This window comes from Podarcis pityusensis (genome assembly GCF_964106645.2).
Source record: "Podarcis pityusensis genome assembly, chromosome: 13".
Lineage (NCBI taxonomy): Eukaryota > Metazoa > Chordata > Lepidosauria > Squamata > Lacertidae > Podarcis > Podarcis pityusensis.
In genome coordinates, this window is record NC_138038.1 from 34435215 (window position 1) to 34448627 (window position 13413).

The 13413-nt window shown below is 47.1% G+C and overlaps 1 protein-coding gene across 1 annotated transcript; it reads right to left on the reverse strand.

Annotated features, from left to right (window-relative positions):
- Positions 1 to 714: 714 nt before the first annotated feature.
- On the reverse strand, positions 715 to 13071 carry LOC308460873 (uncharacterized protein). Its single transcript, XM_080977409.1, is given in 13 exon segments — positions 715 to 920; positions 1592 to 1772; positions 4839 to 4933; positions 6064 to 6190; positions 6483 to 6580; positions 6682 to 6810; positions 6954 to 7279; positions 9775 to 9880; positions 10463 to 10643; positions 11181 to 11275; positions 12235 to 12361; positions 12636 to 12780; positions 12782 to 13071. Coding segments are annotated over 13 exon segments (2010 nt in total). The 5' UTR covers positions 13069 to 13071; the 3' UTR covers positions 715 to 807.
- Between the last annotated feature and the right edge of the window lie 342 nt (positions 13072 to 13413).

Here is a 13413-nt window from a genome sequence, read left to right on the forward strand (position 1 = left end):
TAGCCGCAGAATTACACCAGCTACCACTTCAGCTACTGAGCGTAAGAAGGGCCTGCTGGATCAGGCCAATGGCCCATCTAATCCAGCATCCTGTTCTCACAGTGGCCAACCAGATGCCTATGGGAAACCAGCCAGCAGCATCTGAGCACAAGAGCCCTCTCCCTTCCTGCGCTTTCCAGAACTGGTAGTCAGAAGCACTGCTGCCTCTGACTGTGGCTGCAGAGCAGAGCCCTTGTGGACAGCAGCTGTTGCTGAAAACCCCAACACGGCCTCTTGGTTTGAGACTGAGGAATTAAAAGTGGGGAGACTCACAAAGGCTTTTGCAGGGCTCTTCCCTTTTCAGTCCCCATCCTATTCTGATTTTTATAGGGGTGGGAGAATACAAGAGAAACGTTGCTGTTGAGTTTGCTTGCAAAATTCAGCTTTCTTTCTCCCTTCCTGGTCTAGTGGCATTGAAAGGAGAAAAATAAAAGAGCATAGGCAGCAGATCCTCTCCTATAGGGCTAGGCAAAAGTGTGTTTGAATCAGCCCTCTTTTAAGGAGACAAATAAAATGATCATGGGTTGTGGCTAATTAAAACCAATTCAGAATAAGTCTGTTTGAAACCATTGGACCTAATTTAGCCATGGCTATCCATTTAAATGACTCTACTTTGCATAGAACTAACCTCATAGTTTCAGATGTACACAAACAAAATTCACTTTGGTCCTTCCATTTGGTTTCATTGCTTATTTTATTGAAATCAGACAAAATGTCCACTCCAGGAATGTTATGGAGAAAATATCAATGGGTAGCAGAAGGATGTTCTTACAACTCTGTGCGGAAGACCAGGCTGCTGTCCCCTAACAACCGTAGACAGGCATCATCAAACCGCTCACTTTGTGCCGCTGTGAAGTGCTCTTTCCAGTCTCCTACGGTGCCTATAGACAGGAGACACAATTCAGAAAAAACTTCCAGTTTACTAGTCACCTTTCCTCCTACTCTAATCTAGTGTGTTCCTATTTTCATGGAACCCTCTCTTCCATATTAGCTTGTCTATCATTTCCTTCAACGTCTCCCACAGAATCCCAACTGGATTGCAGAGGTTTCTGGGAAGTTTCCTAGGGTAAACACTCATTTTTTATCAGGCATCATCACCGTCTTCCTAAAACAGATATTATGATCTATCTAGAGCACACACTGCATGACAATCTTGGGTTTCATCTCCATGTCAGTGCTTCTAAAGCATTACTTTCCTCCAGTCCTCTGGAAGCTGACAAAAACCAGTTTTCCCACACCACTGCTTATATTGTCCATCAGTGTCCATCCACATGACCAATATCATACTATGGGAAGCAAGCCCAATTCAGAAAAGTCTCTTGCACCTTAAATTAGAAGCTTCCTCACAGTGGAGATGCAAGTTTATTGAACTGACCCTTAATTATTCTATTATTATGTGGTACATCTATAACACTGCTGCAATTCTGAAACTGAAAGTGCTTACTCCCTGAACACTTTCACCATCATCCCAGTACCACAATTCTCCTCTTCTCTCCGATGTGAGCTAGAACTCAGCATCTAATCCCCACCACCACCACCACCAACAACATACCTTTTCGCATGAAGGGTGACACAGTTTGGTCAAAGATCAAAGATGGAATGGAGCTGTAGTTAGTCATTGGGTTTACTTTCATGTTCTCAAACATTGTATGCTGCACAATCTGGTTCACAACTGGATCAGGGAGTTGTAGGCCCAGAAATTGGGCTACTTTCCGGATTTCCCGGGCCGGGTCCTAAGGAAGAGACGAAACTGTTGTCAGGGAAGATTTGGGCTGTAATTGTGCTTCTTGATTGATTGGGGCCCACAGTTGCAAGCTTACGATATCAGACTCATTGGCCACATTCTCACAGGAAAATTAAACAGATCTCCTAGTTTTTTGTGGTTTACTGTAATTGAGCAGCATAAGATACACTGCCCAATAACTCACCATTCCCTAATTCTTTGACAGAGATAAATAAATGTGTAAGCCTTGGCTTCCCATTATGGCTAAAGCAGGCACTGTGATTTTTTTGCTCCATAACTGGGCACATGACCAGCAAGCCAACGTTGGCTAGTGATCATGGCTTGGCAGGGAGCTACGAACCATGATCACAGTAGGCCTCCTGCTTTGGTTTTCTCACTTGTGCTAGGAAAGCAGAAATAGCTGAGCAGTATGTGTGGGATGCCCAGCCTCATATAACCAACATGCTTAACTAATTAATGCATGAAAGGGTTAAGACCATAGAGTAAGCAGTCCTGCCAGGCTTAGCTAGGTCACCAAACTCTTCGTTGTTCCATTCCACCATGTGAACCCTACCAGTAAGGAGATCTAAGCTGGATGCTCCAAGCTTAGACCGTGTGGTTTAAGCAAGCCATATTTGTGTTTCTATACAAATGATTTGGAAACATTTACCATTTGGGAACCTGAGTTATACTTCCTGTCTTTTTCTTGCTGCTGAATGGAAAAGCACATGACTCAGACCTTCGAAGAGTTTGTAAGTAAACCATTTTTAACTTACGAAACATGTGGTCTCTTTCTATACTAAGGGAAGTTGTGAACTTTGGAAGTAATTGAGAAGGGTATATTTTAAGGTCTAACAGCCTATATTTCCATGCTTTATTTTGCTGCATATTTTGTGATTTTAAATCTCTGCTGGGGATCTCTCACCAAAGAGTTACTTGTCCCAAACCTGGATCTAGGCATCCAGGAATTCTTCTTCTTTAAAATTATACCCTATATCTATCTATTCTTTTCCCAAAGCCAACGGTGTGCACCAACAGACGGCTCAAGCATGCCAAACCACAATAAATCAGGAGCTGTGCTCTGCAAATGCAGCAATTGCTTGGAGCAGTTTAGCAACAGAGTGCTTTCATGGCTGAAAACACTACATACTTTGAGAGAATGCCCAGGGAGCAGCCTTCTAGATGAAGTACCTTCTAACACTGAAATGTTATTATTGTCATTCAAGGCCAGCAGCTGACTAATCCTTCTCCTCACCTGCCTTACCCTCCAACCCTCAATTCTACGTTGATTGGACGGATTCTTATCTTTTAGTTTCTCTTCATTTCCTTTATTGAAATGCTTTGTGTTTATTTCTGAAGCTCTTTGTGACTGCCTGGTTTGCGTTATAGCCAGACATGCATGCTAATTAGACATTGGGGCCCTCAGAAATTACATTTTAGACGGAGCCTGGGATCTAGTAACAGCTGTTCTTTTCACACGGGGACCAGAGGCCTAGTTTTAAAGCACTTTGGGATCCTATTTCATGGAATTGTGTGAAGTTCTGAAATGACAATAAGAAACTGGGGCTGCTTAATTCTCCAAGGGCAGGGAGGAATGTGTGGTGAGTTTAAGCAAAGCTGGCTGCAGATTCAGATAGTTAATTTCCTCCAGTCTTCTTCAAGGTCCTCAGCTCGGCTTGCATTGCTGAGAGGGGGAAGTGAATCAAATCAGCCCTGGGTCACTTCTTGTTTTATCCCCACAGAGTTCTGCAGAAGAAGAAAGTTCTGCTACCTAGAGCTATCAGGGATACTGGAGTGGGGAGAAACAGCCAGAAGTGGCATGGGGCAGGAAAAGCCCTTGTTGCCTCTTGCTTTCTGCCCCCCCCCCCCACCTCACATCCCAGGCAATCTCCCAAATACCAAATTAGACTCTTAGTTTGGAAAAAGAACGTACAAAGGATTTGATTCTACTCAACCCTTGCTGCCTCTTGCCCGCCCGCCTCAAATCTCTCCAATGCTGCAGTGCAAGAGACTCTTGAAGAGGTTTGGAGAAAAAACAGCAAGAAGAGCTTCAGGGGGCTAATTTGATTTGGCTCTCTTTTCTCAGCAACTAGGCTGGCTCACGAGGTTCAGTTAGGGGAAGCTGGGAGAAAGTAATTTTCTTGATCTACACAAAGCACATGCACCCACCCCGGCACACAGAGAGCACGCCAATGTCCCAGTCTGTTCTTATGGTTACAGATCCTGCGCAGTTCTGTTAAATCAGGGTTGTACGAAAAGAACAAAAACAGCCTCCCACAAAGCAAACTGTAATTTAATACTGTACCAGCTAATTAAGGGTAGGGGGTGATTAAGCGGAGAGCCAAAAAAGCATACCCAGGGTATTTTCTGCCAAACTCTGCCCAGTGGTGGGGACAGCAAGTAGAAAGACAGCAATGAATATGTTGGGTAAGAAAAAGGGGTGGGTGCCAGTTGCAAACAGAGGAAAATCAGGTCAGCACGACCTGGCTGCAAGATAATGCTTCCATCTGGACACAGCCTAACTCTAGGGGACCAGTCTCTTTTTCTGAATGCTGTATGGTAAAGCAGGTTAATTTGACCTTTGGGGAGTTTGTAAGTAAACTATTTTAAAGCTCCCAAGCATGTGGTCTTTTTCTATGCTAGGGGAAGAGGGAAGTTTTGGAACTCTCAAGAGCATATTTTTGAAGGTCTAGCAACCTATATTTGCATGCTTTAGTTTGCTGCGTATTTTGTGATTTTAAATCTCTGCTGGGATTCTTTCACCAAAGAGTACTTGCCTCAATCCTGGATCCCGGTATCCAGGAAGTCTCCTTTCTATATACCTTCCCCCCCCCCCTTGAACCAATATTGTAGTTCAAAACGTTTGGAAGACACCATGTTGGGGGTGGCATAATTTACCCTCCATTCCCCCCACCCCACATTTCAATAAGCTTGCAATTTGAGTTAGATGTCCCTTGACTCCAGGGCCCCAGGAAAGGGCATCTTTCCTGCCCAACTTCAACTTCATGCTTAGGCTCCATCTGGACCGTGTGTGTGTGTGTGTGTGTGTGTGTGTGTGTGTGTGTAAACTGCTTACCTCTTTCATGTCTTCATAAAAGAGGTACAGGATTTGGTAACGTTCTTTGGCCTCCCACCATCCACGGACATGATCAAACCATGAGCCCCAGGCAACTGCAAGTAGATGCAAGTGGAGAGGAAATGCTGACACACACACACATAAATCAGCACATCAAAATGTTCTGCAAACTGGCACGACTTTTTGCCCTCTACTTTTCAGAACTAATTAATTGAAACAGAAATGCAATAGAGCCCCAATATAGTGGGGGAATCTGTCCCCACATGATCTGCTCCATGTCTTCTCAGTCACTGTCCAGGTATTAAATGTTGGTGAACTACCTGAAGTCTCCTCCTGCATATAGCCACCCTAGAGCCTGGATAGCTCAACTGGTTAGAGCATGGTGCTGATAATGCCAAGGTTGCTGGTTTGATCCCTGTATGGGACCACTGCATATTCCTGCATTGCAGGGGATTGAATGAGATATTATTATTATTTTATTTATACCCTGCCCATCTGGCTGGGTTTCCCCAGTCACTCTGGGCGGCTTCCAACCAAATATTAAAAGCAATACAGCATCAAACATTTAAAATTTCCCTAAACAGGGCCGCCTTCAGTTGTCTTTTAAAAGTCAAATAGTTGCTTATTGCATTGACATCTGCTGGGAGGGCGTTCCACAGGGCAGGCGCCACTACCGAGAAGGCCCTCTGCCTGGTTCCCTCGCAGGGAGGGAACTGCCAGAAGGCCCTCAGTGCTGGACCTCAGTGTTTGGGCTGGACAATGGGGGAGGAGACACTCCTTCAGGTATACAGGACCGAGGATGTTTAAGGCATTAAAGGTCAGCACCAACACTTTGAATTGTACTCGGAAATGTACTGGGAGCCTTGGGGTCCCTTCCAACTCTACAATTCCAAGATTCTCCCTTTGATGGCTCTTTGTTTTTAAACCACACAATGAGCGGATAGCCCTTCAATCATAGGTTTATCTGAAACAGAGGACAGGCCTCTTAATCTGGTTTTCACATAACCTTCCCTATATATAACTTATAACAGTGCAGAGCTTTGCAGGTGAAGAAGAGTAATTCCCTCCTTCTGCTAATGTGTATCTCGTTTGGGGACCAGTAGCTTTCATCCCTCTCTAATACGGCAGAGGAGATCAAACAAGGTCTTGGCCTGGACTGAAAGCTTGCTCAGACTGATGCACACTTTATTTTCCCCTGTTTTGTATTTATGTATCCTCCACTCACTCTTTCCCGTGAGGAAGTTCTCCAGAAACTCATCCCAGTTTCCTGGCTCTGGCAGCCCCTTGTTCATGCGGTGGAAATGGAAGTAGGAGACTGCGTTGTCCTTGGCATTCCTGGCAAAGTAGATGATCTGCAGAAAGGGGGGAGTCTGAATGTGAAGCCTTCCACTCACATCCCTTGTTCCACCTTGTGAACTTTCTGCCCCCTCCTTTTAATTTTTTTGGAGCAGTGCCCTTCAAGGAAAAAGGGGCCCCCAACCTTTTTGAAACCTGACTGGTCCATAATATTGAACCTCTTCACCTGCTCATAGACCCCCCTCTCCTCTCCTTTGCGTTTCACACAGCCCAAGGGCTGAGCACGGAAACTGAGAGAGGTTCCAGGACTAAACTTTGTCTTATATTAAACCCATTGACCCAACAGACCTTGCAGTTCTGTTCCCAGAAGGAAGGTGGCAACAGAGGGACTGGAAGGTGAGATTTGAGCGTTCGTGGAGAGGGCATTACCTCTGCGTCGTCCAAGCCTGAAACACGAGAGGGTGACATTCAACCTAGAGGTGAGGATGAAACCCTTCCCCCCCCCCCACATACCCATTGTCTCTCTGAAGCAGCACCCGTTACTCACCATGAGGGAAAGGTTTTGGAGGGAACAGGTCTATGAAGGGAATCCGTTGATGGATGGGGGCCTGGTCACATTTCTGAGGGTCTCCTCTATGCTGGATCATGCTCACAATTTCCTGTATCCAGGTAGTCCCTGGCAGGAAGGGTTGGAGGAGAAATATGGAGATCCAATCATTCACCCATTGGCCTCCAGTCGTCCAAGCTCTACAGCTCCCCCCCCATTGTTCTCTCCTCACCACCAGGACAAAGCCCCTTGTTTCTTGTCTCCCCATTTACCTGCTTTGGGGTAAGTGCAAATGAGAAGGTCATCGGGCCGAGCTTTGAAGGCCCAAAGGCGCTGCCAGTTATCTGCTGTGTCTTTGAGGCAAGGGATGCCATCAACGTCCACCAGCTCTGTGCGCTTGATGGGCTCCATACCTTCCCACCCAGTTTTGTGATCCATCACCTGGTGGAGCATGAAAAGAAATAATATGAGATAAGTCGAACCTGCATCAAAATGTTGCAGAGTGGCCTCCCCATCTTCAGGGTCACCCCCCTTTCCCTGGATACACTGTCCCAGTTTCCCTTCCCCTCCTCCTTTTTTATCCTTCCCACCTTGAATTCAGCCAGTGCTTTGCTGCCACTGAGCCTGCTCAGACCTTACTGGACTGTTGGAGGTTCCCTGAAGCTTACAGATACCTCTCTTGTGGGCACAGGAGGTACCACTGGTGAACGAGACTGCTCTTAGCGTATAGGATCCTTGTGCTTTCCACCCCAACACAGCCGTGCCCGTTGGCAGGCAGCCACATGTTTGCCTACTGCTCTCCTGTGCCATCTATCGGAAGGAAGCCAAATGAGATGCCCACCTGACAGTTTCACTCCTGTGAAGCAGCTTCTTGTGAGCAGCTTCTTCCTCCTTTCCGCCTCTCTCTTGCTCTCTGCGCAGCTGGAGAGGGTGTTTTTCGGAGAGAACAAAGTCCCTGACTGAACTTCCTGGCGTGCGAGTTGCGGGCACTCTGCCAGTACTTTTCTGAGGTTACAGTTTAGATTTTGTAATAGTGTGAGGATATCGTGTTGCATCTACCGCCACAGGGCCTGATTTTCCACCCAATGTTCTTTAACCCTCTATAGCAAGTATCCCTGCAGAGAGGCCAGGCGACCCCCTGGTAATATACTCCGGCATTTCCTCTAGGGGGCAGGGCCCTTTAGCGATTCATATTATGGCAAGGGACCTTGGTTCCTGTTTTACTACAGAATCACACATTTTTAGGAGTTAATACAGTTCTTTTTTTTAATTTTTAATTTTAATTTTATTAACATATAAAACACATACATATACATTTACACAATTACACAATACAGTTCAGCGAATAGAAGATCCAAGGACTGCATCCCATAATCCCCCAAGATAGATGGTAGCAACTTGACATTTTGTCCTAGCATCAGTTGAGGCTTGCGTACTTGGTTTTCTACATACTGCACGCGTAATATAGATCTATTGCATATTTTTTTGCCCTTGAAATGTACTTCCTGACCAACCTCAAACCAGCCAAGGTGTTATTGTGTGTTGTTTGTAATTGTAGAAATGTATCAGGTAGGATCTAGGTTCCGTGGCAATTTTCTGGAAAACATCAACAAGATTTGGGGCGTTGCTCATAAAAAGCTGGGTGGTCATATATTTGCTATGCAGCATTTCTTTGATATCACTGCTCGGTCTATGAGGCCATTTCAGTCATTTCATGCCTAGCATTTATCCAGTCTTCTCTCCCCCCCCCCCCCTTTTTACACCATGGTTGTTGGTTTATATCATGGATGTATGTTCTGTATAATATTGCTATGAACTTGGCTAGAATAATAAACTTATGACTGACTGAAAAACACACCTTTCTTTATCCCTTCCTGGTCAATTGCCATGGAAGGGAGAAAGAAAGGAGCCAAGACAGCTGATCCCACCTTACAGGGCTTGGCAAAGCAGCCTCCCCCCAAACCCCCCACTTTAAAGGAAGCAAAGAAAACTGAATCAAATGAAAGAAGGTTCAATCTAACAGGTTATTTCCAGCTTCTACTCAGAGTAGGCCTACTGAAGTCAGTGGACTAACTTAGTTGTGTGCACGAAATTCAGAGGGTGTACTGTGGGCAGAAATAACAAAGGGTAGAACCCCATAGTATCAGCTTGTTCCTTCCTTTTGGTTTCTTCCTTATTTTATTGAACACAGGTAAAATGTCCGCTCCAGGAATGTTAGGGAGCAGTGGCGTAGCGTGGGGGGTGCCAGGGGTGCCGGCCGCACCGGGCGCAACTTCTGGGGGGGCGCGCTCGCTGCCTCTGGAATCGCCCAGAGCCCCATGGCAGCGGCTCTCAGCGCTCGCTGCGGAAGGCGCGCCAGGCAGCCCCTCCTCACCGACGGGCAGCGTTCGCCTGCGGGGCTCGGCCAGCGCGCAGGGCTGGCCGCATGGAGTTGCCGGGGAGCCGCCGCCGCCTGCCATGCCGCCCTGGCTGCTTCAGCCGCGTCCGACAGCCGGCTCGAGGCTCCTTCCGGCCAGGTCTCCCAATGGGGTGCTGCGGGCGGAGGCTTCGGCACCAAGCGCCACGCCGCCCACCCGCCCCGACGGGGCCCGCCCACCCGCGCCGGAGGCTGGCCAACCCACTGGCCCCAGAGGCGCCCCCTCCCCGCGCCAGAAAGAAGCCGCGTCAGGGCTAGCCGGGCCGGGGAGGGAGACCGAGAAGGCTGCGCCGCAACGCCCAAAGACGCGCGTCTTGGCGCAAAGGGGCCCACGGCACCCAGACGCAGAAGGGACCCTCTCCCCCTGACCCGCCACTGAACTGCAATTCCCAGCTCCCTTGGCAAATCCCAGTGCCCAATCCCCATGCTTTATTTGAGGCAGGGGTCCTTTAATTGCAAAAACAACACCACGGAGGGCAGTAGTCACTACGAAATTTGCCCCAGAGTAGAGCCGTCAGTATTAATGACCATGGTTAGGGGTTAGGGGGCGCAAATTACTTGCCTTGCCCCGGGTTAGGGGGCGCAAATTACTTGCCTTGCCCCGGGTGCTGACTACCCACGCTACGCCGCTGTTAGGGAGGAAGTCTCAACTGGTAGCAGGGAGATGTTCTTATAACTGTGTGCGGAAGATCAGGTTGCTGCCCCCCAATAACCTTTCACAGGCATCATCAAACCGCTCACTTTGTGCCACTGTGAAGTGCTCCTTCCTGTCTCCTACGGTGCCTATAGGTCGGAGACATGATCCAGAAAAAAATTAGTTTCCTATCTGCTTTTCCTCCTACTCTAATCTAATGTATTCCTGTCTACATGGGACCCTCTCTTCCTATCATTTGTCTATCATTTCCTTCAACATATCCCCACAGAATCCCAACTGGATTGCAGAGGATTCTGGGAAGTTTCCTAGGGTAAACACTCATTTTTATTAGGCATCGTCACTGTCTTCCTAAAACAGATATTATGATCTGCCTAGAGCACACACTGCACGACAGTCTTGGATTTCATCTCCATGCCAGGGCTGTTGAAGCATTACTTTCCTGCAGTCGCTGACTAAAAACTAGTTTTCTCACATCACTTAATATAGTTCTGTACTGTCTGGCAATATCAATCTGCATGGCCAAGATCGTACTACGGGAAACAATATCCTCTCCAACTTTAATTAGAAGCTTCCTCACAAGGGACATGCAGCATTAATGAACTGACCTTTAACTTTACCATTCTGAAGGGGTACTTCTACAGTGCTTCTAAAAAATTCCCTCTGATATGAGCTGGAACTCAGCACCATTCCTGTCCCTCACCCCAACACACCTTTTCGCATGAAGGGTGACACAGTTTGGTCAAAGACCAAAGAAGGTACGGAGCTGTAGTTAGTCTTTGGGTTTAGTTTCATGTTCTCAAACATTGTATGCTGCACAATCTGGTTCACAACTGGATCAGGGAGTTGTAGGCCCAGAAATTGAGCTACTTTCCGGATTTCCCGGGCCGGATCCTAAGGAAGAAATGAAACTGTTGTCAGGGAAGATTCGGGCTGTAATTGTGCTTCTTGATTGATTCAGGCCCTGAAGTCGCAAGCTTACAACACCAGACTCATTGGCCACATTCTCACATGACGATAAACCGGACCTCCTGGTCATAGGACCAAACTCCTGGTGACAAGGTCCCTTTGGCCACCCCAATAAAATGTTTGAAGTCACACACCCCCAAGTTGATGGGCATTATAATTCAAATCGTGTGTGTGTTATGATCAATTGTGTGGGTCATGGCTTACCTGCCCCACCCTCCAACTATTTTATTAAAGTGGGCACCTTTGTTCCTGGCTTATTGTGGTTTACTGTGAATGAACAACATGGGATGCACTGTCCACTTGCTCGCAGTGTTAGAGCACAACACACAGTTCTCTCCTCCTGCAATAACCTTTCAACCAAGGGGTCAAATCTCCTTTGGCCCCAGGAAAGGGTGTCTTTCATGCCCCATCTCATGCTTGGTTCCCACTCGATGCATACATGCATGCATGTAAACTGCTTACCTCTTTCATGTCTTCATAAAAGAGGTACAGAATTGGGTGTCGGTCCTTGGCCTCCCACCAGCCACAAACATGGTCAAACCAAGAGCCCCAGGCAACTGCAAAGAAAGAGAAGAGCAGGAGGAAAGGATGATCACACTGCCCAAAACGAGGGACTGAATCACAAATGCAAAAGAGAGAGAGAGCAGAAAATATGGCACTGATCTGCATGAAATTTCGATATGGTGACTAATGTGCATCAGAACTAATTCCTTTAAACAGAAGTACAATCAGTTTATTACTGTGATAGACCAGCAGTATCTCACTGTACTAGGGAAGGCAGTGACCAGGGGACCTGCTATGTGCCTGCAAAGTCTGCCCTCCAGGTGTCAGCTGTTGAATAGCAACCTAAAGTCCCCTCCTACTCTCTCTTTTGATGGGTCTTAATATTTAAACAAAACAGGGCTTTTTCAGGGGGAACTTGCTGGAACTCAGTTCTGGCACCTCTTAGGTAGGTTCCGGAAACTCTCAGGTGGGCGCCATTGCTATTCTAAGAGAAAGAGGGAGGTGTTCATGGTGAGTTCTGGCACCTATTTTTCTAGAAAAATAACACTGAAACCAAGCTTATTTCTTATTTATTACATTGTCACTACCTTTTCCTCCAAGGAGTGCAAGCCTGTGTACATGACTCTCCCCTGAACATTATATACTCACAGCAACTCTGTGAGGTAGGTTGGGCTGAGGGACAGTGATGGAGTGGACAGCCCTTCAGATAGAGGATGCTTTCAAACAGAGGGCTGTCTTCTGTAAAATTGGCCACATGACTACCCTATGCATGTTAATCTGCCTTGCACTCTTCTCCCCTAAATATATCCCATAACATTTCAGGCTTGGAAGAAAAATGGTACAGAGCTTTGCAGATTCACAAAAGATACCCCATTCCTCTGGTAGGCTCCAAATCCCTCCAAAACTGCTGGGGGTGAGAACTTGACACCCTGGCCCTGGACCCAGAGAGTGCTCTGACTGACCCAGACTTTCTTTCCTCCTATTCTGTATTTCTGTAGCTACCTGTACTCACGTTTTCCTGCAAGGAAGTTCTCCAGAAACTCGTCCCAGTTTCCTGGCTCTGGCATCCCCTTGTTCATGTGGTAGAAATGGAAGTAGGAGACTGCGTTGTCCTTGGCGTTCCTGGCAACGTAGATGATCTGCAGGAAAGAGGGAGGAAACCCAGGAGTCTGAACATCAAGCTTTTCACTCACTCACCTTGTTCCACCTGGTGCCCTTTGAGGAAATAGAGGACTCCAACCCGCCTGAAAACACCCAAATGAAAGCTGGCTGGTCCATACTATTGAGCCTCTTCACCTGCTCATAGGCCCCTTCTCCTCTCATTTGTGTTTCACGTTGCGGGGGACTGAGCCAACAATTTTACTAGACCTTGATTTAGATTAAATTCATTGACCCCGCCTCACTTGCTCTGACCTTACAATTCTGTTCCCAGAAGGAAGGAGACAGCAGCTGGACTGGGAGGTGAGATTTGAGTGTGCGCGGAGAAGGTATTGTCTCTGCTTGTTCCAAGCCTGAAACACCAGAGGGTGACAACTGGCCTAGAGGTAAGAATAAGAAACCCTTCACGTGAACTTTGGAAACTATGGATACATATTAGATAGATTATAGTAAAAGATGCATGTTGTTGCATCCTCACCACCAGGACAAAGCCCCTTGTTGAGATCTCGTCTTCCCATTTACCTGCTTTGGGGTAGGTACAAATGAGAAGGTCATTGGGCCGAGCTTTGAAGGCCCAAAGGCGCTGCCAGTTATCTGCCATGTTTTTGAGAAAAGGGATGCCGTCAACGTCCACCAGCTCTGCGCGCTTGATGGGCTCCATACCTTCCCACCCAGTTTTGTGATCCATCACCTGGTGGAGCATGAAAATAAATAATATACCGTAAGTCAAGCATGCAACAAAATGTTGTGGAGTGACCTGCCCCTCTTCAGGTTTCCATCCCTTTCCCGCGACACACCGTTCCAGTTTTCCTCCTCCCAGTTTTTTATCCCTCCCCACCTTGAAGTCAGTCACTGAGCACACTCAGACCTTATTGCACTGTTTTAGGTTCCCCTCCTTAGTATCCCTCCCACCCTGAAAGGACTTTTGCTAACTTGGAGGTTCCCTAAAATCTACGGATACTTCTTTCTGCATGGATGGTACCACTGGTAAATGAGTCTGCACTTCTTATACAGGATCACTGTGTTCCCCACC